The sequence below is a fragment of the Raphanus sativus genome, chromosome 1 (genome assembly GCF_000801105.2).
Source record: "Raphanus sativus cultivar WK10039 chromosome 1, ASM80110v3, whole genome shotgun sequence".
Taxonomy (NCBI): Eukaryota; Viridiplantae; Streptophyta; class Magnoliopsida; order Brassicales; family Brassicaceae; genus Raphanus; species Raphanus sativus.
In genome coordinates, this window is record NC_079511.1 from 12,457,051 (window position 1) to 12,483,173 (window position 26,123).

At 30.5% G+C, this 26,123-nt stretch overlaps 3 protein-coding genes across 5 annotated transcripts; 1 reads left to right on the plus strand and 2 right to left on the minus strand.

Annotated features, from left to right (window-relative positions):
- Window positions 1–8,278: 8,278 nt before the first annotated feature.
- Window positions 8,279–9,805, plus strand: LOC108859011 (protein SPEAR4). The gene is made up of 5 exons (XM_018632850.2): window positions 8,279–8,818; window positions 8,896–8,973; window positions 9,069–9,148; window positions 9,253–9,400; window positions 9,481–9,805. The coding sequence occupies exons 1-5, from the start codon at window positions 8,474–8,476 to the stop codon at window positions 9,679–9,681; spliced, it is 852 nt and encodes a 283-aa protein (XP_018488352.1). The 5' UTR covers window positions 8,279–8,473; the 3' UTR covers window positions 9,682–9,805.
- A 326-nt stretch (window positions 9,806–10,131) lies between these two features.
- LOC108842175 (sodium/calcium exchanger NCL) lies at window positions 10,132–12,837 on the minus strand. Of its 3 annotated transcripts, none has more exons than XM_018615021.2 (8): window positions 12,312–12,837; window positions 12,037–12,218; window positions 11,923–11,968; window positions 11,661–11,839; window positions 11,419–11,558; window positions 11,013–11,268; window positions 10,640–10,930; window positions 10,132–10,565 (listed from the first exon to the last, which is right to left on the minus strand). In XM_018615021.2, exons 1-8 carry the CDS (start codon window positions 12,700–12,702, stop codon window positions 10,296–10,298), a joined length of 1,755 nt encoding a protein of 584 aa, XP_018470523.2. In that variant the 5' UTR covers window positions 12,703–12,837; the 3' UTR covers window positions 10,132–10,295. The 3 variants fall into 3 exon arrangements, with proteins under 3 accessions (XP_018470523.2, XP_056867353.1, XP_018470515.2); XM_057011373.1 differs by having other exon boundaries at window positions 11,661–11,835; window positions 11,919–11,968; XM_018615013.2 differs by having other exon boundaries at window positions 11,661–11,842; window positions 12,312–12,835.
- A 2,431-nt stretch (window positions 12,838–15,268) lies between these two features.
- Window positions 15,269–18,430, minus strand: LOC108856024 (protein trichome birefringence-like 38). Its single transcript, XM_018629873.2, has 5 exons — window positions 18,024–18,430; window positions 17,341–17,512; window positions 16,246–16,424; window positions 16,002–16,160; window positions 15,269–15,844 (listed from the first exon to the last, which is right to left on the minus strand). Exons 1-5 carry the CDS (start codon window positions 18,353–18,355, stop codon window positions 15,556–15,558), a joined length of 1,131 nt encoding a protein of 376 aa, XP_018485375.2. The 5' UTR covers window positions 18,356–18,430; the 3' UTR covers window positions 15,269–15,555.
- Between the last annotated feature and the right edge of the window lie 7,693 nt (window positions 18,431–26,123).

A 26,123-nucleotide genomic window follows, 5' to 3' on the forward strand; every position in this document is an offset into this window, starting at 1 on the left:
AAATGTTTTTATATTATATATGTTAAAAAGGAAACTTTTAGTTAACAGAAATTATTAATTAAAGGAAAATCAATTTTAATATAGTAACTGTATGTAATATTTTTAATTCATTAAGGATATCAGTGTAATCAACCACCGTGAGAGTTAACGTGAGTGCAACACATAAAAAAAATGATTTATCAAATAATATTATATTATATAGATGCGCCATCTGTATTAGGGTCAGAAGAATTTTAACGGGGTCAATAAATATTTTGGACCAGAATCATTTCAAAATTCTTAGTAAAAACAATAATGTTTTCATAATTTCACGTCGGTCATATGACCACTATGACAATGAATTGCCTCCGCCACTAGAGATGGCGTTATACTTTTTTTTAAATATGTAAAGCTTGTTCATTGTACATTAGTACTGTATAATACACAAACCATATAGTGTTAAGATCCACGCGGAGTGGAGATTAATTTTAGATTATCTAAAATATATATTAATTTTATTATATATAGTTTGTACTATAAGAAAATAACGAAGAATATTCTTTTATACACTACTAATGAATTTAATATTTAGTTTAATAAAAATTATAATATATGTTTGGATGACCAACCAATTTTTTTAATGATTCTAAGAATCATTTATTGATCTACTAAATAATGTTGTAATGTTTTTCAATTAATATATAAGAGATAGAAAATTAATTAACAATCCACATAACCCAAAAACGTTAATCTTTTGATTTTATATCTAAATGAACAAATAAGTTGACTAATTTATCCATTTTAATAGTTTATTTTATTGATTTAATAATTCAATTAGAAAAAGTAATAATATGTTTCAATAAACTAATTAAAATCTAATAATTATGTTTTATAAAATAATTTGGTAGTTATAAATTTACTATATTTTATATAAAATATTATTCTAAAATATTATATTTATTTATAAAATATCGTATGATACTTAATAAAATTGTATAATATAAAAACTTATTATATTATACATACAAATAAAAAGAAAAAAAATCGAGTACTCTTCAATTTTTTTTTGCTTTTCCTTTAATTTGGTAAAACCAGAAAGACCGCTTTTGTTATGTTACGTCTAAAGTGTTTCCGAATATATTTTTATTTTACATGCGATTAACGAGTCCAAATACAATCAGATTTAGCTTGTATGTAATTATATAATTATATTATTAATTTAGAACACGATTAAGTAAAATGTCTTAATTTGATTGGTTTTTAAATGTGATCTGTCAAAAATGACGTGTATTAATGATTCAAATATGACTTAATGCCATCTCGTATTAGCCACTCTAAACTTTTTTTTCTCCGTAAAATGTTAAATTTATTATACCAAATTTTCTGTTTTTGACAGAAATTACGTGAGAATGCAAGTAGCAGTTAAATTAAAATGCAATCTGAACAGCAGTGCTATACTTAACAAACTAAAAAAAGTACAAAGACTAGAAACAAGGTCAATGGAGATGGAATCCAACGAAGCAAGCTCGACTCCAGGGAAGTGGTAAGGACCGTACGACAAACAGGTTGCCACCAGAAGAAGAGAGATGGGCACCCTCAACCCCTGATGCTACAACTTCCTACAGCTTCCGGAACGCCTACAGAACACTGACCACCCCAAGAATCACAAGCACAAACATACAAACCAGCACGAGATCAACATACTCTGGCGGCACGAGCCAGAGAAACCATCCGACGATGCCGTCGTTTAGTCTGAGACTTAGAGATTGCCGCCTCCAAACCTCTTAACCGGGACCGTTACACCCATTGAACCGAGAGCTCATATAGAGCAAGCGGACCGGACAGGTCCTCCACCTCCATAGCAGCTTCACCGAGTGAAGCAGCATGAGCGCCCAACTGAAGACATGTCTCCAACCAACCGAAACTTCATCGCTTCGATGAAATCTAAGAAACGCTGAGCGACAGCACAAAGGAGAGAAGATCTGCCGGAAAGTTCCAAGCTTTGAGGAGAGCCAACCCGCAAGGCACCTCGAACCACTAGGTTGAGTTAACGCAACTCCACGCGCCGCCACCGGAGCTGCTCCTAGCAAGAGAGAAACTCACCGCCGAGGAATAGCTCCACACGCAACCACCTCAGACCACGGTGGATACAAAGCTAGAACAAAGACAACGAGTTATGAATAACCCAGATCCGAGACCTAGAGAGCCTCACCGACCGACCATGCGCCGCTAACCGAGAAGCATCGAGATCTGAGGCGAAAATCTCCCAACCAAAAGCACTAAAACAGATCTGAGTAGAAACCACGGAGAGGGCACATGTCGTCCTCTAGCAAGTCCATCTCACCGGAACCAGCACAGATCTATTCAAGATGCTTCAGATCTGCACCGGGAAGGAGACCTCGCTTCACCTTTGCTGCAAACAGAGAAAGACCACAGAAAAAGAAGAGAAACAGAGAGAACAGACACAAAGGAGGTGGGTTCCGACGACCGCAAGAAGGACGGCAGTCGCCGGAGCCAAACGGCTCACAAAAAGAGGAAGACTTTAGAGAGAAGGGAGAGAAAATATTTTTCTAGAGAGAGGAGCGTTTCCACTCTAAACTTGCTGAGACAGCTAACTCGAAATTAGCTTCTCTAAACCATCTTTAATAGCCATATTTTCAATCTCAGTTCATGTTAATCTATCGTCTGGTTATCCTAATCAAAACTTGTTATCAGTTTGGTTCCCAACTCTTACGTCGAACCACGTAAATCATATGGTATAGTTTTGAATCATAATATTGTAAAGTTTATTATATAGAAAATCATATGTTATGGTTTGAGTTACACTAGATCTTGGCTCGTGCGGCATGGATGTTTACTTTATTTTATATATATATATATATATATATATATATATATATATATATTTGTCGTAAGTAGACAATGTTATATTAGTATTTGGTATTAGATGTTATTTTTTTTTATTATAAGTATAATATAATATTGCATATATTATTATTTTTTTTCCAAAAATGTGCTGCTTTTTATTTTTCATGTCACTATTATATATTATATATGTGTCATCCTATAATTTATGGTATTTATATTTACCATCATATAAATATTCATATAATCAATAGTATCTTATGAATACCATCATATAAATAATCATATATATATATTATTTTTAAAATTTAACGTGAAATAGAAAAACAATAATTTAAGTTGGTATTCGAAATTGGGCTTTGTATTGTATTTTCTTATATATATTCAAAACTTTTTTATAATTGTTATTGAAGAATATCTTAGTAAAAATTAATTTTTAATATACATATATTTTGAATCAATTTTTTATATAAATCAATTTTAAATTAGTATTTTGATTTGAAATTTGTATATAAAGTTTAAATTTTATTTTATGATTATTTTAGACAAAAGATGTTTGTAGGAAATTAGACATGGATATTTTCGTATAATTTCTCATAATATAACGAACTTCCAATTTTTCTTAATAACATAAGTCCATTAATTTCCATTAATTCTTTTTTATTATATTGTTATTCATGTTTCCAAACAATATTATATTTTTTTATTGCTATCAAAGTTTTCTAACACTTCTTAAAGATACTTCTACTTTAATAAGATAGATATGTCATTTGGATACACAAAATTTGACTGGTGCCATTAATATGTGATTTCATAGTAAATGTGACATGTATTATAATTCATGGTTTAAAGTTTATGTTTGCAGACATATAGGGTTTAATTTAGGGTATATGTTTCAAGACCAAATTAACACATATACTATGATATATGATATATTGTTAAGTTCCAAATTCCTATATTTCTGATCACCGAAATTATCTTATTAAAATGAGTAAAATTTTAAGTAAAAAACAAGAATATGCCAAAGAAATATATTCCTTTAAGAGACACACAAAGATATTTCTTTAATATATTTGAAATGTAGCTTAATATTATTTTTAAAATTTATCATGGAAGTTTGACCTACTAATTAAATATTTTCTACTTCTTTATATTGTCTGTATATTTTATGGTCTTTATTTCTTAATATTACTGGTGAAACTTCCATGAAATCATTTATGTAGTAATCTGTTTGCTATCTAATACAGATAAATTTTGTATATTGAATATCAAACAATTGAAAATAGCAATTAATCATGAAATGAGTATTTTTACCGTCTAATATATTGCTATTAACATTTATTATATTGATGTGACCATTTTTATTTGTCGTATTTTGCAGCTTTATATTTACCAGTACTGTTATTTTTATGGTCTTTATGTATCATTCGTATATTCATGTAGAAAGTAATTGAAGCAGGATGTGAGTACAAATGCAATATTTATAGTACTATTTACAAATGTTGTTGTTTTATTATCTTTATTATATCACTTGGAAACAACCCCGCGCGTTTACGCGCTCGAAGAGTAGATCTTTTTATTTTTATTTTTAGTATTCTAGTGTTCAATCTTTTTTAAATAAATAAATTTTTATGGAGTAAATAATTGGATTAATATATGTACACAACAAATGTGTATAAAGATACAATGTGTAAGTAAAGAACAAATATTAGTAATGTATTTAAAATTTTAATTATTCTTTGATAGCATAAAATATTAAGTTTAATTGTTCTTCTATTATTTTTTTTTCCTTTTTCTTTGTGGCCGTTTTACTTCTTCTGTTCCTCCTTTCATTGAATTTATTATGAGAAGATGCATTTAAAACCAAATGAATAGACACAACTCTTAAAATTTTAAAATATAATTTTAAGATATTTTATCTACTTTTGAACTATTTAAAAAGACACAACCTTTCATAGTTGCAAATATTTAGATGAAGTATTAATAAAATGATATGGAAAAAAATAAAAACAAAAATACACAATTTTTCATCCCTAAACTAATTTTTGTAAATGATTTTATATCACAATCTATGTAATTGTGATCACTAAAAACTTAAGGAACAAGAATTTCGCCTTTTATTAATAGAAAAGAAAAACTGAACTTATTATTTTTCATCACAATAACAAGAGTTTAAATAAAAAATGAACAGTACAAAAGTAACAATTGCATCTCTTCATTGTATCCCTTCAATGCATCTCTTCAAAGAAGAGTTGTCTTATTACAAATGAAGAGTTGGAACAATTAACACCAAAATTTATAATGGTTTATAACTAAAATTAAATAATAGATTTGAGTAGTTTTTATGAAAACACACAATTTTTATAAAGAAAAAAATATAATTCTTAAAACAAATATATTTTTGGTTTTTATTAAAAGACACAACCTTTTAACATTAAATAGGATTTGCTATGATTAGTAAGAAAAAAATTTAGGACCATTACATGAAAAGAAAATACACAAATTATGATCACTAACTCTTCAAATTATTTTTAACAAAATACATAAATTATGAAAATGTTGTCTCTTACTATTCAAGAGATATGTCATTTCAAATAAATAACTGCTCAAAACAGAAAATTTTTAATGATGAAAAAATATAATTGTGTCTATTTAAAAGATGTATTGTTTAAAATAAATTTTTAACAATGAAAATGTATGATTATGTCTATTTTAAATATATGTTGTTTAAAATAGATGACTGTAGAAAAAAAAGTTGCCAAAATTTTTGATGACATCATCATACATAGCAAGAGTTATTATATCCATTTGATCATAATAAAGAGAACTATGACCATTAGATCAATTTTTTTCCTATAAAAAAGAAGATGACATCATAGGAGGACCAAAACTAGTTTGCTATTATATATAGATTAGTATGTTCATATGTTTGTTATATAATGCAGATGAATGTAAACTACATTGAGGACCAAACAATTGGGAAGACAATTGATCAAGAAGTGAATACTCTTAAATTCATGGATAAACCTATCATATAACAAGTGACATATTACCTGAAGATGACAATGTTCCAAAATTCTTGTAGTTTATTATTATATTCATGTACTGTTCTACCTTTCCAGTCTTTTTAAGTAAAAAAATTCTAATTTGAATATTTGATCCATCCTAAAAAATGACTTGCCAAAAATCTCATGTTTTGGTATTAAGTCAAAAAATTTAGGAAATCTACCCAATTTAGTGAAAATATACAATAAATTTAAATTTATTCAACAAAATCTTGACCTGAAAATAAAAACAACAAAAATCTTAGAAAATCCAACATATTTAGTGCAATAATTTTGGTTGACAATATTAAAATATCAAATTTGGAGATTCAATGTATCTAATAACATATTAATCGGCATATTTTGTTTCCATGAAAAATAGTGAAATCTCAACTATCTTATACTACATTACATCATGTATACTATAAATTATGTGTCTGAAAAAATCATATAAAATTTTAAATATTTGGTTTTAATGTCAAAGGTATTAATCGCTAATCATATAAAACAAATATATATATATTCGTAGTTATCATTGTTTTCACAGGCTCCATTACTTAAGTAAGGAACTTTAAAAAAAAGGTAAGGAATTTTTTGTGTGATTATCCTATATATCAACAGTTAATGCAGTATCCTTACTTATTTATTTTCTCTATTTTTAAAAAGATATTTATCTTATATTCTTGTTCTTAGTTGGTAGATAGATATCTTGTTCTACATTGATATGTAATCTTTAAGCTTCCTAGTAAGATATATTCTTTCGTATTTTGAAAAATGAGTTAATTACTTGCTTCAAAAAGGTTCATGTTATATGGCATAACTAGCTGGAATATTTGTTTCTTTCTTTTATCCTCGTTTCTAATTACATGCATCAAAACTATTATTACATATTCAACAAAAAAATGCCTCCTATAGTATGTCAATTTTCTATAGATATAACTTTTTTTGACCAAATGAATTCAACATTTCTCTGTTCGCTGCATTTCTTTAAAATCTCTAAAACAGAAATTACATTGTTACTTTTCTTAGATATTTGACTTAAATTTTCTGTATTTTCCCGATTATATATTCTACCAAATATGGTGACCAATTTTTTTTTGACCTGTAGCCCTTAATATTATCTTGTACTGTTGTACATGTATCCGTGGTCAACAAGTTGATTTACAAATAGTCAAATTATGATACCTGCAACAAATGTTAATTTTCTTATAACGCTTATTTATTATGATATTACAATTATGAGAAAATTTATATATGACGGTTCGAATGATGCAGTTAGGCGTAGATACTCATAAGGTAGATAGTATTGTCGGTTGTTGAATCAACAAATGTTAATTTAATAAAATTATTTTCCGGGTGAGAATATTTATACTATTATTATTATTACACAAACAAAACAAGACAACCTGAACAAAAAACCACATACAACTTTCCAATAATCAACAAAAAAGTTTCATGTAGCTGATTCATAAATGTGTACATACTGGACCATGCCAAAACAATGGTGATCTGTTAACGAATGATACTTCTAACTGAGGAAACTATTTTCACTCATTATGTGAGATATATAACTTGTTGGCTGTTGCAAGAAGATATTGCCACCTCAATATAAATTTTAAAGTTCAAAAAGAATTATACAGATACAAATACAAATACAAATTCCAATCAATTAGCTTAGACTACCTAATCTAGTGATTCTTTATGTTTCTGTACACGATGTAAGGTATAAGCATTCCATACATCTTACATCGTGTACATAAACATAAAATTCTTATTCTGTGTAAGTTTATCCGATGTCTTATTATAAGCGCGGGGTCTAAAAATGAGTTTTAGTTCAGAAAAAGATAAATTTATGTTACTAAATTTAGATATATATTTATATATATATATACGGAATGTCGTACGATTCTAATAGCAATAAAAACATATATATAGGTTTCGAATGTTTCCAAATCACATCATACCACAATTAATATTAACAAAAATTTCTATATATATTTATATATATTTTTATTACATTATGATCGTACCACAATTGTTTTCATGTTGTCATTCAGACTCATAGTTTAAATTTAGCTAAGATATGGTCTTATCATACAAATCCAAACTTCTTTCTTCAAAATGAAACAATTACAACTATCATTCAAATTACATTTATATGCTTTTTTGTAACCGACTATATGCTTTTTTCATTTGTAAGATTTCCTCCCATGAACACAACGCACTAAAGAAAGTATACACAAACAACTAATTCCAAGAGAAATTCACGGAAGTAAAAATGGATTCATGAACTAGCTCTCTCTCCAGGTGTTGATAGCAAGAGTGAGAGAGATCTTAAGAAAGCTAAAAACATGGAGTTTGAAAATTCCTTAAATCCCTAGAACTTTTCTCACTACGAAACAAGAGCCGATTTCATCTCAGATTTACTTCCCTTTAATCTCTCCTACTTTTAATGATTTTTTTATTTCTTTCTCCTTTTGCCACAATTTTTTCTCCACCACTTTTTTCTTCCGTTTCTTATATAAGTTGTTATCAAGCATGTCTCTCTGTTTAATATGATACACTAAACCTAGAAAGAAATAAAAATGTGTAGCAAAACAACCATTGGAAACTATGGAGATGATTACACTGGTCCGTGTCCGAAAAAACAGAAGAGTAATAACAATGGGAAAAGAAGAGTTCCTCGAAGAGGTCCTGGTGTCGCCGAACTCGAGAAGATCCGTCTTGAAGAACAACACACACCACTTCCTCCTCATCCTCCTCAGACGGAAAGACCTCCGTCCGTTGTTCTTCCATCCTCCACCGTGAGAGCCGGTCCGGTTTACCCGTTCCCGTCTTATTTTACAGCCGGATCTTTCCCTAGTGATCTGATCCCTCCGGCTCCAGTTTTTCAAAGGAATCATGATTCGTGTCTTCACTATCTCCCACCGGTAGATATCAAAAACTCAAAATTCGATTTATTTGTTTTGGTTAGAGATTTGTTTATTCTCTGTGTTTTTGTTTACAGATGAATCTACCGAATCCAGGGTTTTATCAATTCATAGACCACCCTCCAAACCCAACATCTAGCCATAACCATGAAAAGGCAATTATTTTTAGTTTAAATAATTTAAAAACAAAATCAAAAGAAATTAATTTGAATTTAATTCTTAATAATGTCTTCTGATTATTTTTGAACAGATCGTGGCTGCAAAAAGGCCATGGCAAGTTATGGCAGAGTCTACAAGATGTGACGTGGGACCGATGGTAACAATGTCAAGGTCTGATTTAGGTCTAAACACTTTCTTGGGTTATACGCTACCGCATCACGTGCTTAGAAATGTTCAAGTGTTACCTTAATTTTGACATTTTTTATTCTTTTCAGAAATGGTAAACAAATCAAGCCCGTTGACCAGAGATTAAAAAATCATTTTCAAGATTCAGGAACCACATTTAGAAATCCAATCACCATTGATTCTCCTTCACCACCAATTATACCAAATTCTTCACTCGGTTTCCCGCGCTTCATGCATGTAATAATGCAGTTTATTATATGTTTCTATCAGTTTGGTTGATCAGTTTTAGCTTCATTCTCAACCTCCTTTGTTTTTAGCATGAACAGAAGGAGGGGTTTAATCCTGAAAGCATGCCACAGAGGAGCAGTGCTAATAGTTCCTCAAACAGAAAACCCTTCTACAGTTTCTTGCCAGCAAATGAGCAGAGTATTGACGATCAAGATCTTTCTATTAGCTTGAGAACCGAGAGATATGACACAGTCACTGATCACGGCATTGATCTTCGCCTTAAGTTATAAGCAGTTGGTCTTTTAAGCAATTTTTTTTTAAACTTCGAATCTTTATATCAGTTTGTTGTTTTTGGGACTTTAAACACATATCAGCCAAATATTTGGCTTTGTATTTGCTTTTTTTCTTTAATAGACACACATAATGCAAGTGAAAGAATCTACATAACCTTAAATTCATTTTTTTTTGTCTAAACAGAGTTTCATAGAACTTAAGAGGTACAAAAACGCGTATTCAGATACCTTACTTGCATGAAAAGCAATCGATGTGTATTTGCATTCGATGTATTTGATACTTTGAAGCATTAGGTATTTATTGGAGTGTTTCTTGTCCCTATCAAATATTAAACTCTGAGAACAAAGTTGGCCTTGTTCTGCTATTGGAGTGTTCCCTTAGTGACAAGGATTAAAGCGAATGATTTGCTAAATTTCCGCAAACGTCGATAGATATTCATATCAACAAAGTCTGAAACATTATTCTATATATCTCGGAATGTTTAACACGAAAGAGCTCGTAAAAATACAACGCAGACGGAACTTTCAAAATACCTATTGTTGATCTAAAGGGGAAGCAAGCACAAAAACTTTCAAAGAGAGAGAAAAAAAAACTTGGAAACATTCACTGACTATATGTTAGAGGTGAACGTTGCCTTCTTGCCTAGAGAATTGAAATGGAGATAGACAAGGACTAAAGAGAAGAAATAAAGAGCAAACGCCAAGACACATATCCAAAACGGATAAGTTGATCTAACATATGCTGGTACGCCTATTATGAGGCCAACGATCACAATAATGAGAACTTCTGTATTGTAATCCCAAGTCAATCCTCTTGTGTATACAATCGCCAATATAATCGAAATTCCCAGCAGATTATTCATGGTAACATCCTTGTATATCTACGATAACAAATCACAAAACCCCCATTTACTTTTGAGTAATAATTAATAAATGAAATTTTGATAAAACTAACCTCGGAGAATGTATCTGATGTGACTCTAGCTTTGTCTTTCTTGCGACAGAAGTGAGCAGACAAAGCGTTTCTTAGGTTTCTTGCCAAAGGGATCACCACAAACACAACATAGAAGGAAGGAACTCCAGCTGATTTAGACAAAAGTTCGATGTTCATCATGAAAGGAGTTGCAAGAAAGAGGACAATTAGAATCCCTAAAATAACTTCAATGGTAGCTCTCATGGTTCTCTGGGAGAGCAACTTAGCTACAAGACTTTCCTTTGGTTGTTCCATCTTCAAAACTCTATCCTCCTGATATAAACACACTTCTTCCATTGTCTTAATCTAATCAAACAGGTTAAACATGAATTGAGAAAAACAGTGATGTACTTACAGATCGGTTATCTCTTTGACACTCGGTGCTATCGAAACTAAACTTGTACTGTTTCAGCCATCTTGAGATCCCTTTCTCGAATTCAGTCTCATCTATTTCACCATCACTATCGCTATCGAAATCAGCAAGCAATGTTGTAGCAAGCTCATGTATGTCACACTTCATTCTCCCTAACATCCCAAACTCCACAGTCAGATCTTTAAGCTCTGACACTTGGATCTTTCCATCTTTGTTTACATCTATTTTTTCAAACAATCTGCAGAAAACCAGTAAGTTTCCATCTCAAACCCAAATTAGCAAATAGTCCTTATGCATAAAATAAGGTCCTAACTTAATGTGGACCTAGAAACCCTAATACAAAGCATACATAAACAAGAACAAGGTTGCTAAAAGCTGGAATAAGAACCTGTGCAAGCTCTCCTTACTTAGTTGTCCATTTTTTATAAATCTTTGAGGTGAAAATTTCTGCAAATGCTTATGTACTTCTGACATGAGCTCAAACCTTGCATGATCTAAGCTCTTCTCTTGGTCCGCTGTATCAAAATACTGCGGCAAAAGCGTGTTAGATTTTTGGTATACTAAGATCATTTACCATACATATGGATCTTGAAGTTTTTTGCATATATATATTTGAGGGGTGGCATATACCGAATAAAGAAAGTAGACAACAGTTGCAGAACCAGAGATTATGAGAGTGATCAAAACTATACGATCTTTCCAAGATTTGGAATCAAACACCTCTGAAAGTGTGACCATGACGAAAGGCAATAAAGTAAGGAGCATGATCCCTGCCGCTTTCTTGTTCTTAGGATCTGCTTTTACGCTAGCTTCTGCATGGAAAAGACCCCAAATTAATAGTATTTTCTAGCCAAATAAACAAAAAGAAAGAATAAGGAGATTTAAAACATACCAGCAACGATCTTCATTATCTGTTGTCGTCTTGGAATCGTTGTGTCCTGTATGGAATGTCTTAAAAGTCATATCCTAAAGCTGTAGACTCAAAGTAAGAAGAAGAAGATCTTACAGAAGAGATTCTCTGGACTTCTCCTTTTCTTATGGACTGATCTGATCCCAAACCAGACAAACCAAAGACAACACAAGCTCCCCACTGCATAGTCAAAGCAAAGACAGTGTATGCCACGGTAACTCCAACGTTGTTATCCACCATTGAGTTTGCAATCTCACGGCTTCCCGTTAGTCCACTGGCTGAGATCAAACCCAAAAAACAAGGGTTAATCTTTACATCATAGTCAAAAAATAATTATAAAATGCTAAAGAAGAAAATGACTTCCTTCTTACAGAGAATAAGAGCTATTCTTGTGAACATTGTAAGGAGAGGGAACACGATTCCGCCATAGAAACCGACCTCGAAGATGACAAAGAGCTTAGTCCTTCCTTCAGACAAGAAGTTTTCACCGATAATCAACAGACAACAAAAGGAGAAAACTTGGAAGACGTATCCTCCAAAATTGTCTGCACATGGCAGAAACCCGTAGACATGAACACAAGCATTCTTGGAAACGCGATTTGGCGGATCGAGACTTAGAATTTCATAGCTGGATCCTTCTTTAGCTCCATCGGAGACCAAGACCGATTCCTCCTCAGAAAAAGAGCTTACAAAACGACATTCCACGGTAGAGATCAAAGCTATTATAGAGAGAAAGGACAGAAACAGAGCAAGACGTGCCATGGAAGTAAACTTGAAACAGAGTTTTCAGTGAGCAGTTTGGTCGGATCCTTCTCTTCATACGCGCATATATACACACACAAAATCTAAGTGATGGAACGTGATCATTCTAGAAAGGCTTTTGGTTAAATAGATGAAGTTGAGATAAATATTAACCATGCAGTAGTAACATGCTGGAAAGGACTACTTTGGAAAAAGGAATAAACCTCTCTGAGGTTAATTTTGGCGAAACTAAGTTACTGGTGTTTAGTTAGATGGAAATAAAACTGTATCTTAAGGGTCATCAGAAAACTTGGTACCGGACTAATCGTTGATATTGGTTATTGTTCCACTAAGGATTAGTTAGGCTTGGATCCTGATACCCCGGTTAACAAAAAAAAATGTATATTAAAATCGGACTTAGTCAAATTATTGAGTCTAATATCTAAAGAACGTGAATGGCACCTCTCTAACTATTATTAGCGGATGATTATTCTATAGATGTACTCATATGAAGACTGACTTTTAAGTTTTCGGTTGAAGTAACTTCTTTTTCTTTTGCATAAAACAAAAACTTCTTCCTCTTCCCTTTTAACGTGTGAATCAACAAATCTCATTTTCACAGCCTTAAATGCTAGTGCGCACACAGACCACTGCCAAGTTTGGTATACGAATGTGTTAATGACTTTTACTTTTAAGTTCGGTTGAACTAACTTCTTATTTCCTCAGCTCAACATGTACAAATCAACCTAATAAGACCATAGTAGCGATTAGCAACGTACGGGAATTAACAATATGATTTGTTGTTTAATTCTAGTCGCTAACAATAATGAGAGAATATATTCAAAGGAATCTTGGTTCACAAAGTGGAGGACAAACGTCGTCAATACTAATTTTAGACTGTTTATTCTTTTGTTTTTGCTGTATATAAGTGATAGGAGGTGGAATTAAAGAATGAGATAATGGTAAAGAAAGAATAAATACCATTGTTTCCACTTATATATGTTTGTTCCTCCTCCATATTCTTATTCTGTGATGCTCATTTCTTTTCATCAAACCATTTACTTTTGATTTAATCAATGGTTATATTCTCTCAATATGTATTGCGTATTATTCTCATTTTCATACACAAAATGGTCTTAGCATAAACTGTAAAACAAAATTCAAAACTCATCTTGCTAGGTTTAATATAATGTAATGTCTCACTTTTTTATGAACGAATACCTTCACCTTTATACAATGATCAAAAGATGATAGCTTGATTAAAAAACCATCCAGTAAAAAACCATCCAGTTACATGCAGTGAGTGCTGCAAAAAGTTTGTAGGTTTTCATTTAAGTGTAAGTCTATGTAGCAGTTGAATTTTATATTCGATGATCAAATAGTTGTATGTCTTTGACATGTTCTAATACTAGATTATATAAGTGGTGACATTTGTTAGAAGTCATATACTCTCTAACTTGAGATGAATGATTGGGACAATGGACTTCTTTTTAGCCGTATCGTTTCATATGTGATTCTTAGGGAAGCCTATGTGTGAGATCTGTCAGATTGTCTTGATGATGCCAGTCAATTGCTAATGCAAACAGAGGAACTAGTGCAGCAGATGTATCATATGGACTTGGAGTTCATATTCTCACTATCATTATACGAATTAATAATATGGCTCATCCTTTTGCATCATTAGGCGTGATAATACCATCTTGTTGAATCTCGACAAGGACAAGTCTGTCTTCCCCTAGTAAATTCACCTCTATCATGCATTTTGGAGTTGTCCTTTTAGAAGAAAATTTGAGACTATGTAGAAATTGGAGTTGAAGTTTTGTTTTGTGCTACTACTCGATTTTAGTTACAAATATGTGTTTGGAAATTTAAGGAGGTTGTATGGCCGTATATAGTCAGTCTAGAGTACCTATGATGACTAACATTTCTCTCCGAATACTTTTTTTTTTTGTAATCAGATTTATCTCTACTACGTTTTCACAATTATTCGTTGCTTGAAGTGGGAGGATTGTTAACATGGAGGTGGATTGGATGGAGGACTGATTTTCCCAAGCGGCGTTCAAGTTGAATGTTTCGGTTTACGTTGGCTAATAGACTCTTCTTCTTGTTCTTGCGTGTTTGACACCATAGTTAACCAATATCGAAATTGAAAGATACCTGCGTGCAAATACTCATGAAAAGAAAAGATTCAAATTCCCTGGAGGGATACAAAACCCATCATGACTTATATTTTCCCATATCAGATGAGAACCCTTTGAATCGAAAGGCTCTTCAAATGTCAAGTTTTCTGTAATAGTAGAATTCATGATCTTTTTCCTCTTGCCCAACGTAAATGATGTTTTACTTTCTTGTAAAAGATTACTTCAGTTTGAATCTTTCCAGTATCTTTCTTCGTTTCAGCTCCATACAACTCTAGTTTAAGATGTACAACTTTTGGTGATGGCTGCAAAAGTCATTTATCATCTTTGTGTTTATGTTGCGAGCTTGCAAGCTTTTTGTTGTTTATGAGTGTGTCAAAATGCTTGCTTGCTTCTTAGGTGATCTAATTATTTCAATCAAAATCTACACAACAGCTTTTCACGTCACAAGCCAAGAATGACTCCTTTGTTTTTTTTCTTCTTTTTGATAATCTCTTTGTTTATTAATAATATCTTTCTATAACATCACAGAATATTAGACAAATTTTTAGATTTATTGTTTCATCCCATAGGAAAAGAATATAAAGACACTTTACAATCCATCTTCTTTATGCTTCTAGTCTTCACTTAAATACCACCCCCAAAGTAAAACGGTCAGCTTCTTTGCACCTCCAAGAATGTAATTACAGAACAACGGTGTGTTTGCACTTTCTTTGTAAAGATCTATTACTTAAATTCACATCGACAGAGCTGCGTAGAGAAGTTGGTTCCAAGTATCAGGCAACCCAGGGAGGCACCAATGACTGCAATCATTCCCTCCATCGCCACCATAAGTAGAAGGATGAGCATCTTTTCTCAGCTGAGACAGAGTGGTGATATCAAGCAAGGACACCCGCGTTTTCATCGCTCCCAACACTTTGGACACAACTCCTGCAGATTCAGGCTGGCCACTTGGGTAATTTGATCCACTCAACGGTTGCATTTGTCCAGTACAACTCTTTCTTGGCTCGTTCCATTCCCTTCCCCTGTCACCCACAAGGAAGACACAAATATATCTCAAAGGTTTGCGTTTGCTTATGAATTTACCGATTTACGCCACCATCTTTAGTAGCCATGACATAATTTATATTGTTACACTATCAAAATCTTACAGTTAGTGAGTAACAACTTAAATAGACTTACTCGTAGTGAGTGGGAGAAATGCCTTGGAAGAAAACTTTGGTTTTGGTGGTATCGACGTTTTGGTCAACCCATCGACCCCAAGTGCTAAGTCCTTTGTAGAATGCGTCAAGACGGTTCATGTCCCTCACCAAAGACGACCCATCTCTAATGTAGTCCCACCTAAAAGAAGAAGAAAGATTCAACGATAAGAATGAAGGATATAACGGGTTTAGATTAAAGACGTAGTTATGTTATTGGTGCGCACCCTTGAGAACTGCCTTTGTGAGTCCACCAATGCCAAGAATTGAAGACAAGAACGTCCATGTTTTTCCAAGCATTAGCACCTCCTTCAATAGCTCCAAGGTTAAGCACACGTCCTACTCTCTCTTTGGCTATATCCACTATGTATGGTGTTCTATATAGATATAACGTCACTCCATATTCCTGTTTTTTAAATTTAAAATATAAAAACATCAGATTCAGAAATTTTAAATTTTCGAAATATCTATTTCCATTACAGAGAAGATAATTATTAAGTGAAAGAAAAAAGTTTTGCAGAACAAAGAGAATAGTGAAAAGTAGACAGAGTGAAAAGGAAAGAACAAGTTGGACTGTTGGTTGGAGTTGTTGTTAGTGTACCTCCTTTACGTATTACGTCGTTTTTTATTTGTTTTTATTGTTATTCTGGTCAAAATGTTTCTCAATTATTAAAATAATTTATAAATTAAAAAAAACAATTTTTTTTGGAACACAGTTGCAAACAAGTAGTGTAAAACTTTTTTTTTGAGCAAGTAGTGTAAAACTTTATACAATGTGAAAATGGATATAAGATAATTGTTAAATTTGAAGAAATATGTCATTTCATATAGTTTTCTGTTTCGCAATTGGCGAATGATAAAGAACACAATTCTGGTAAAATGATAAATAACTTTCGAAATAATAAAACAAATCAAGGTTTCACTGAATAAGAAAAAAACTATACGTTTCGATCGGAAATCTTCTATACTTATTAATACTTTGGTATGTGTCACTTTTCTCATAATGTAGAATTGTAGATGAAGAATCGAACAAACCTTTTTTGTCAACAATCAAATAAACTTTTCTATTAACTATAAAAAGATATTAGGCAAGTGGATGTTATCACGAACACTAACAACAATATGATAATAAGTATGATTAGCACCAAACAGCTTTTTCAATTCTTTTGTAAATATAGTCCGTGACTAATAAGCAAGCATTCAGTATTTATGACATGCCAATTCATTTTCGTTAATGACAACTATTCCTCGTGAAGACTGATAATTAGATTTTGTATTTATCCGAAGAACACAGTTTTATAATTAAAGAAAAAAAAACAGACCTGGAAAGTGATACTAGAGAGTGGGGTACGCTTAAGAAAAGTGTACTTAGCGTTTGGTACCGACGCATGTATCATACACCCTAACGATTCCCACATGTTCAGACTCAATGAGTCTCCCACGAACATGACTCGTTTCCCTCTCCATCTCCTCAGAAACGCCGCACCGTCGAACCTAATTACGTAATTAACCAAAAAATTAGTAACCAAAATCAGTGAGTCTCCCACGAACATGCGTTTACATTTTACTCTTATCACAGCTCGTTGTCACTTTACACTGTTCTTACAAAATAACCCACTTGATAACTAACTAAACACTCATTTTCATTTGTATAAAGTATAAAAGATCTTCGATAAATGCTATACAACCACGTTTGCGGTCTACCCAAAAAAATATTTACATACCAAAACTAACTTCTAATTACTATACAATTTCTAACATTTATAAGAAATTATAGTCATTAAACTTAAAAAAAAAAAATAGTCATTAAACTTATAATTTTCAGCCAAAAAGAAAGAAAAATGTGCTAAATAGAAGAAGAAAAAAGTTATAACTAAACCATGGCGTGTAAAGAAATTTTAGAATTACTGACAAATCAAATTCTTTTTAGGTAGAATGTCTAGCTAGCTCGACTTTAATTCGTTTAAAACGTTGGACATATACAAAACATATGTGTATCATTAACCTTGGGATGCTGCAAGATGCAGGTTGCCATGAGTACTTGAGGAACTGTTTGTCAGGTCGCTTGCCACAGTTAAACTCGCCGTCGATGAAAGGACACGAGGATGTATCATAGAAAGGGTAAGTAGCATCAAAAACCCATCGGCCTTGGAACAAGTTACATCCACTCCTCTGCTTCTTCCCCCTCAGTGACGACAACCCACCGGCCGCCGTGCTATTGCGGGGGTTGGTGTTCAGGAGCAGTGTGGTGTCCGAAGCAAAGGCTTGATCGGATCCCGACAAGATAAACACTGATAGAAGTGGAAGAAAAAGGAGAGAGATGAAGTTAAAACCCATCTTTTTATCAAGCAAGTGTCTAAGGTTTTGGGGTTTTGTGAAGAAGCTTGTTGATGGGTTCAGGCTTTTATACACATTTTTTTTTTGGAACACAGGCTTTTATAATTTATACACATATTACGATAAAACATATTTTTAGGCTTCAATAAATATATTATATTTTATTGTACACAATTATTTTAGACTCTGGCCTTGGCACGGTGGACTCGGCTCTTATGCTAATAGAGGACGTAACTCAGCTCGTTATAGTTTGGTATCAATTTTTACCAGCTGCAGATGTCCCAGGACGTGAACTCGTAATAATTCCGAATTTGATTTTACCAGTCTGCTAATATTCCACGCTAACCATTCAGTTACATCTACTCCTTGTAGTTCCGGATCCGTGTTGAGCTGATGGTAATTTTTCTTCTTCTCAGAACCATGTTGCTTAAGAGTCTTGACCACAAGTGCTACACCCTGAAACTCCGGCATCAATCCATCAAGCAATTCGTTCCTGAAAAAAAAATGGACCGAGAAATTAATGTGGTAAATGCTTTGTCAAAAGCATGTTCACCAACTAAAAAAGGTCGGAATTTTTTTGACAAAAAATCAATATCTAAAACTCATCTTTAAATTTATGCCAATTATTGATAAAATATTTTTTGTGGATGTAACATCTTTGGCCTTATAGATTCAGTAACACATGCAAAAAAAAAATAGTTAGGTTTAGAGCGATAGTTATTAATATTATTATTTTTCCCTAAAAATGTAAATAAGAGTGTTAGTTATTTGAAGAATAAATTATGCATCTTTAATTTAAAATTGGTTTCCAATTTTATTATAAGATTTCGCGTAATTGGTACACATTTTGAAAAAAGTATACGTTAATATTTTGAAAATTTATATATAATATATGAGAGAAAATAATAAATATATAATAAACTATCAAAAATAGAAAGTTTAAACAACACATATTGACTATATAAATAATAAATAAATTAGCTAAAATTATAATATTATGTAGAAAATCTTTTCACTTTTATTTTCTCGAAACCTATCAAACAATACTGCTCGAATTTGTTTTTAGAATGAGAATTTTTTAAAATTAAATCATCCAAAATATTTTTCTCTAATAAATTAAATTGACCATTTGATATTTTAGTTACACTAACTCATCATATACATATACTATTAGTTAAATTTTCTTCTGACGTTTAAATGTTAAAACAAAATTTGTTTCCCGCATTTCATTGCATTTCTAACGTGTTTTCATCCTATAACGTTTCAAAACGAGAACAAACCTTAGAGTATTTCCAACCCATTTCTATAATAAAAATCTCTAAAATAAAATAAAAAATAGAGATTGAATTTTTGCTCTAATGTTTTCTTCTAAAATAGAAAATACTATATTTGTCTTTATAAATAGATGAATTCTTTTTTTTCTCTATATCTGGAGGAAAAATAAGCATTCCTCTATTTATAAAAGCAAATATAGCATTCTTCTATTATAGAGAAACACATTAGAGCAAAATTATATCTCTATTTTTTTTTAGAAATTTCTATTATAAAGATGAGTTGGAGATGGTCTTTGATGAAATTTTCATGTAACATAAATGAGAACAGTTATCTAGGAAGCTTCGTAAAATTGCATAATTTGCTACGATAATCTTTTATGAGTCTTTTTAATATAGCTTATTGCACAATAATGGAAAGAATATCTATTATAATACGGGATCTCAGACCGACGTGATTATGTCGTTGATCTCGTTTAGCAACAAAAGTTAATCATTTTTGTAGAGAATGACAATAAATAAAATATCGGAAATGTTAAGTCAATCTCAATGATTAGTTTAAACGTTAAATCAGCGCTATAAATGATAGCTAATATGAGAAGAATGCAAAGTAAAATATAAGCTGGTTAGGTACATATTATGCATCTTTATGTGTTAGTACTAAATTAACAGATAAAATATGTATATATTAAGCCTTTTATACTAATGATCAAGCTAGTCAATTATTAAAATGTTCACATAAAAACTTCGGATCTGATAGTCGGCATGACAGCCCACTTTTTTAATCGGCGTACACAGTTCATGTCAAGCTTTTGGTTAAATTCTTATAAAAATTAGAAGCAGAATCACTTTTGAGAGTAGAAGACAAATATGAGTTTTCACCGTTGTGGGTTCACCAGTCACAGGAAGAAAACACGTACGCTGGGGAGTGTATGTAAGGCAGAGAGAAAGATCATGGAAGGATATGGGGAAGACTCATGAGTGGAAAGGAAAGTGGGGCAAGCTTTGTCTTTCTAGGAAATTTAAAAAGCATTGCCCATATACTATATGATACACTCTCCGTTTCTAAATAAATGATATTTTAGAGAATTTTTGATGTTTCAAAATGGATGATGTGTTAATATATCAATGTATTTTTAACTTTATCAAAATCTGTGTGTGACTAATGCATTTTGTAGTATATTTTATAATTGGTTAGATGATTTTTAATTTATATTCTAATGATATCTTAAAGATAAAAAAAACAAGTTTTTTAATAGTTGTGCACAATCCTAAAATTTCATCTATTTTGAAAAAAAGAAGTATAAATTTCTCTGTGTATTTAAAAGCATCTTAAATGTTAATTCTATTTTTCCATTCAAAACAAACCAACTCTACTTTATTATTGAGTACAAATAGAATAATCAACAAAAAAAATAAATTTAGTATTTCACATATGTAATAAATCCTTCTTTAATTATAGAATAAAAACAATATAATGAATAAAAATAGAGGAATTACACTCTTATGAATTAAATCTGTTTTTATTTCCATTACATAGTGAAAAATAAATTAGGGTTAGCAATTTTTATTCCAAACTTTATTTTAAAGTAAATTTAGGTTAAGATTGGAAATGCTCTATTTTTAAGTGTTGATATACATTTTTATTTTGACACGATAAGTTGTATACAATTAACTTACACATATATCTCAAAATACCAAAAACTTGGAAACACTAAAATCATTTTATAGGTGACATAAGATTTCAACATATCTTCAGCATGAAATCATTAGTTTGTAATTGATTCTTATAACATTTTTTGTTTCTTTCTAAGTAGATAGGATATGCAATATGAAATCGGACCACAGATGTGGCAGCTCAGTTGGTTTAAGCGAATGTGTTGGTGTTTTTGTGTTCCTGAGTTCGATCCATCGTGGAAGGATTATTTTACGCCATGAGCATTTTCCAATGGTATTAGTGTCTGCTGGATCTCAGGCCTGAAGGATTATGGACATTGTCCCTGGAATCTCCAAATAATCAAAAGAAAAGAAATAGCCATATGCAATGCAAACAATACTACAATACACAGAATTAGCAACAAGAACAAAAAAAACAAAGCATTTGTCACAATTAATTTAGTTTACTGCGTAAAATACGTAATATTTAACAAACACTTGTGATTAAGAAAATATCGTTGCTATATAAATGTTTTTCGTTACCTTTACAACAAAAAGTATTTAATGATTTCACTACAATATTGTCACATAAATAGAACTAACTGTATATATGAAATAAAAGTATGATCTAGCAAACTATATATGCATAATATCTTAATTATCATATATTATGTTTAACCAAAATTTAAGATGTTATATTTTAACATATTTAAACAGAAATAACTGATTTAAGAAAATTAAGTGAGAAATTAGCTAGACCTTGTGAAACACTATAGACCTGTGTAGTTCTGGACTTGCTAAATGAAATATGATAATTAATTTATTTACTAGGAAAGTTATTAGAAATTGTCAACTACCACATCTTGAATATTATTTTTCATGTTTATTTTAATCATATTTATATTTATTCTTAAAAATGTAAATATACACTTATAACCTTGGGGTTAATTAATCTAAAATTAGGATTTAGAGTTGAGAGGTGGGTTTTGGAGAATTTTAAGATTTTAATAAATATATAAACAAATACCTAATTTTAAAAAAGAATTAAAACATAGATTCAATTTTTTCGAATTTTTAATAAAATTTTTGATTAAAATAATAATAATACTAATTTTCAATTTTGAAAAGTTATAGTTCAAAAACTATAACTTTTGTTATTATAAAATAGTTATTTATATTTAATATCTATAAAGCAAAAGTATAAAAGTCTTTTGCTTCTTTAATGAAGAAATTATTTTGGAAAATATCCTTTTAATGAAGGTAAACATGATTATTGGTACTAATAGTGCGGTAAAAGTGAAATTTCCTGAAAATATTATATAATGTCTTTTCATTCCCTCTAAAATATTCTTTGTGTTTCAAAAAAGTTATTTAAAAAAATGTTTCAGAAAGAAATAATTTTTACATTTTCAATATAGTAATTTATAATAAATTATAGATTTCAAAAAAACATAATTGTGGTTATTGAAATTCTATTGGTTAAAAGTTATGGAGAATAATTAATTACAAAATAATATATTAATAATCAAAATTTCATATGTTTTCTTAGTATGTGTAAAAATTTCAAAACATGTATTTTATTTTTTTCAAACGAGGGTGCCTTGTAAAGTCTATTTCATTATCATTCTTCCATAAACTGTTGAGACAATTTTACCAAAAAAAAACTGTTGAGACAAAATTTTTTATAATCTATATTTATCTGGTTAAACAAACATGTACATTTATCTAAAAAGTAGGTAGTATTTTCGTGGGGCACGGTTCCACGAACGAAGGTCTTTTTGCACTTCTGACATTCCGCTGGTCTGCAGGTCACGGGAACATCTTTAATCATAATCACCAAAAATCACATGCTCTTACGCCATCACGTATTATTTTAAGTTCTGTCAAAACATTATGCATTATACAAGATTTGGAAAGTACAAATACAGGTAACATTGGCTGTTTCTTAGTATTAAGTGTTTCATATGTTGTATTTTATTTTTGTTAGTTCTTTTGGTATGGAAAGGAGAATTAGAAAATCATGCCAGTTTACAAAAAAAATTAGAAAACACCTTATATATGTGAATTTCATATCACTTTATAAAGTTTGTATTTATAACTATGGAAATTTGCCAGATATGATTCAAAACTTGATTTTAACCCTAAAAGTATATCCAAACTTGAATAATCGAATGTCAAAGTAACTTAAAAAACTAGTGACTACAACTAATCTTTTATGACCAAACAAAAAACAATAAATCAGTTTTATGAATAATACTCCGTAAAGTATTCTAAGGTTTTGCAAGTGTTCTGAGGTTCCGTAAGTTTTTTGGAACGTAAGTCTTCTGGAAGTCTTCTCGTATGTAGATTTCAAAAATAATTTATAAATTTTACGAAAAATATTTTGCTGGGAAAAAACTGAAATCATGTAACTATAAATATTTGTAAATGATATATTAAGATAAAGTAAAATTAAATTGGTTTTAACATAGATGATTGAATGTAGTGAGTTATAATATTCTTTGGTTTAGGGTTTGGTAATATATGTTGTAGTATTGTATATTTTTATGGTTAGATTTTGGAAGCTTAACATTTAAAAATAAAAAATAAATTTTGACCTATATGTGTTTAGTTCTATGTGTATTAAACATTTTTTAAATTGAATTTAAGTTTAATGAAGTGTTTAGTTAGTTAATTAAGTTTAGTTATATTTAGGGTTTTCACAACTTCGAGAAAGTTTTCTGATGAATAGTATTTACGGGTTAAACGATTTCTAGAAAATCTTCTAATGAATAGTATATACATGTTAAAAAATTTCTTGAAAATCTTATAAATCGAAAATATTTGACCTAAATGAAAGGTTTTGTTTCCATATATAAAGAAAAATTTACATATTTTCTCTTTCTTTTCAAATACCTGCAACAAAAATATAATGTTTTTTTTACTTTAAAACTCTCTAACATCTCTCTAATCTTTCCTGAACTTAGAAAACACTAAACCTTATATTAATTTTTCATGTTTTTTTCACTAATTTATCTTGTTTTTGCATGTTTTTAATCACATGGTTCTCATCTTCTATTCATTTAAAAGTAGATCTATAAATTTTAGATATGTATTTTGTGTGTTCTATAAATGCAGATTTGTCTAATCTTCCATTCATTTTTTCTGTTTTTAAGTCATTTGAACGTTTTTGGATATACATGTTTTTAGATTCGGATTTGGATATGGAGGTTTTTTAGATCGTGATCCGACTTTTGAAAGTCTTCTAACAGAGCCTTTTTATATATCTCTTCTTTTATAATAGATCTAAACGTTTTGATAAATTTTTATATCTGATTTTTTTATTTGATAATCTCTTGTTACATAAATGTTTTACCTTTTTCTCAAACAACAACCCTCCAACCCCTCTTTAACATTTTTGAACTTGGCCTTGCCCAGTACGTGTATAAAGAATATTGCTAACAATCGTTTCTAGCATAAATATATTTCATTTTCAACAGAAAGTGCAAATTGAACCCCCTCCAAATAAAACCTTTTCAGTTTAGGTATACCGTTCGAAATTCGGTCTTGACTTTTCATGCAATACATTACCCCAAAACTCATTATAGAGGGGTTTATTATTAACTGGTTGTTTTTTGGTTTGATATTATTTAAAGATTTAACTGGTATAACTAAATATGATGTTTTGATTAGTTATATGATACACTGATTGGTTATGTTTTATATAATATTATTCATATCCCGGCAAGTTTATTACATACTATTACTGAATGTGTTTTCTGAAGGTTATAAAACACCAAATATTTTATATGCTGTCAAGCAAACATAAACTTGTACCAACCAATTATTCCCTTTGTTAACAATCATATCTCTATATTGCCTAATAATTCCGACTCTAATCCTCACGCAGTGTTGTCAACTTTGATTTATTAGCTCTTGAATAGTTGTATTGTATGATAGCTTCGATATATGATAATGATTCTCGCTTATGTATATCTTTGTTTCTAAACATCACGATATTCGCTTTTGTAAACTCATTCAAAATGTCACTACACATTTTTAAGAATGTGTTGTTTTGGTTAGGAGAGCCAAGTTTTTTTTTTTTTTTTTTTTTGCTAAAAGTGCCAAGTTGATTAAGTCGAACGTTACAAGATATATTGATAAGGCAGTTTAATATCCTCGATTAGCACAATAATTCAAGGGAGTCCATTTAGGCCAAAGAAAACTAATTAACTCTGTTATTCATGATTTTAATATTTGGATTTCTCCTGTAGACCAGAGAATTAAGAATATAGTTCTCTTTTATTACCGTATGAAATGTTATATACTGTAATAGTAAATGAACTTTTGTTTTCAACAAAAAATGAACTTTCTTTTTTGAAAAGAAAAGTTGGTTTCTTTGTGTGTTGTGGGCTTGTGGAAACGGCTTAAAAAGTGTGGACTTTTGTTTTGGTCAATTCAAGGTAGAAAAAAAGTTTCGTATGTTTCTCTTTTGGATGGATTGCATAATTACAAACGTCGTTATCTTGAATTTTCAATAAGCATCGTTATCGGTTTTGTTAACAAGAGATTGGTGAAGGAATCTTCAAAGGAAGCCTCTCCAGAGTTACACGTAGATAATTTTGGGTATAAATAAAACCTAAGAAATTCGATTGTATTTATCTACTCTATTAAATTAGACTCATTATTATTTATCTAATGTTGATTAAAATCGTTTAATTAATTACTTTATATAACATATCATTAATTAGTCAAATTTCTAATATTTTCATAAATCTTAACACTCAGCAAAAAATTCTACAAACAATCAATAAAATATTAATAATATATCAATTTTAACAATGAATTTGAACTTTGTTTTT

Bases quoted from the DNA above. Each gene is read 5' to 3' on its own strand.
- LOC108856024 (XM_018629873.2), bottom strand. From the start codon at position 18,355: ATGGGTTTTAACTTCATCTCTCTCCTTTTTCTTCCACTTCTATCAGTG. The intron at 17,513-18,023 runs GTTAATGATACA...TTACGTAATTAG, and splicing joins GCATCTTGCAGCATCCCAAG to GTTCGACGGTGCGGCGTTTC. The intron at 16,161-16,245 runs GTGCGCACCAAT...TTCTTCTTTTAG, and splicing joins CACAAAGGCAGTTCTCAAGG to GTGGGACTACATTAGAGATG.
- LOC108842175 (XM_018615013.2), bottom strand. From the start codon at position 12,702: ATGGCACGTCTTGCTCTGTTTCTGTCCTTTCTCTCTATAATAGCTTTG. The intron at 10,931-11,012 runs GTAAGTACATCA...TGTTTATATCAG, and splicing joins GTCAAAGAGATAACCGATCT to GAGGATAGAGTTTTGAAGAT. The intron at 10,566-10,639 runs GTTAGTTTTATC...TTGTTATCGTAG, and splicing joins CATCAGATACATTCTCCGAG to ATATACAAGGATGTTACCAT.
- LOC108859011 (XM_018632850.2), top strand. From the start codon at position 8,474: ATGTGTAGCAAAACAACCATTGGAAACTATGGAGATGATTACACTGGT. The intron at 8,819-8,895 runs GTAGATATCAAA...TTTTGTTTACAG, and splicing joins GTCTTCACTATCTCCCACCG to ATGAATCTACCGAATCCAGG. The intron at 9,149-9,252 runs GTCTGATTTAGG...TATTCTTTTCAG, and splicing joins CCGATGGTAACAATGTCAAG to AAATGGTAAACAAATCAAGC.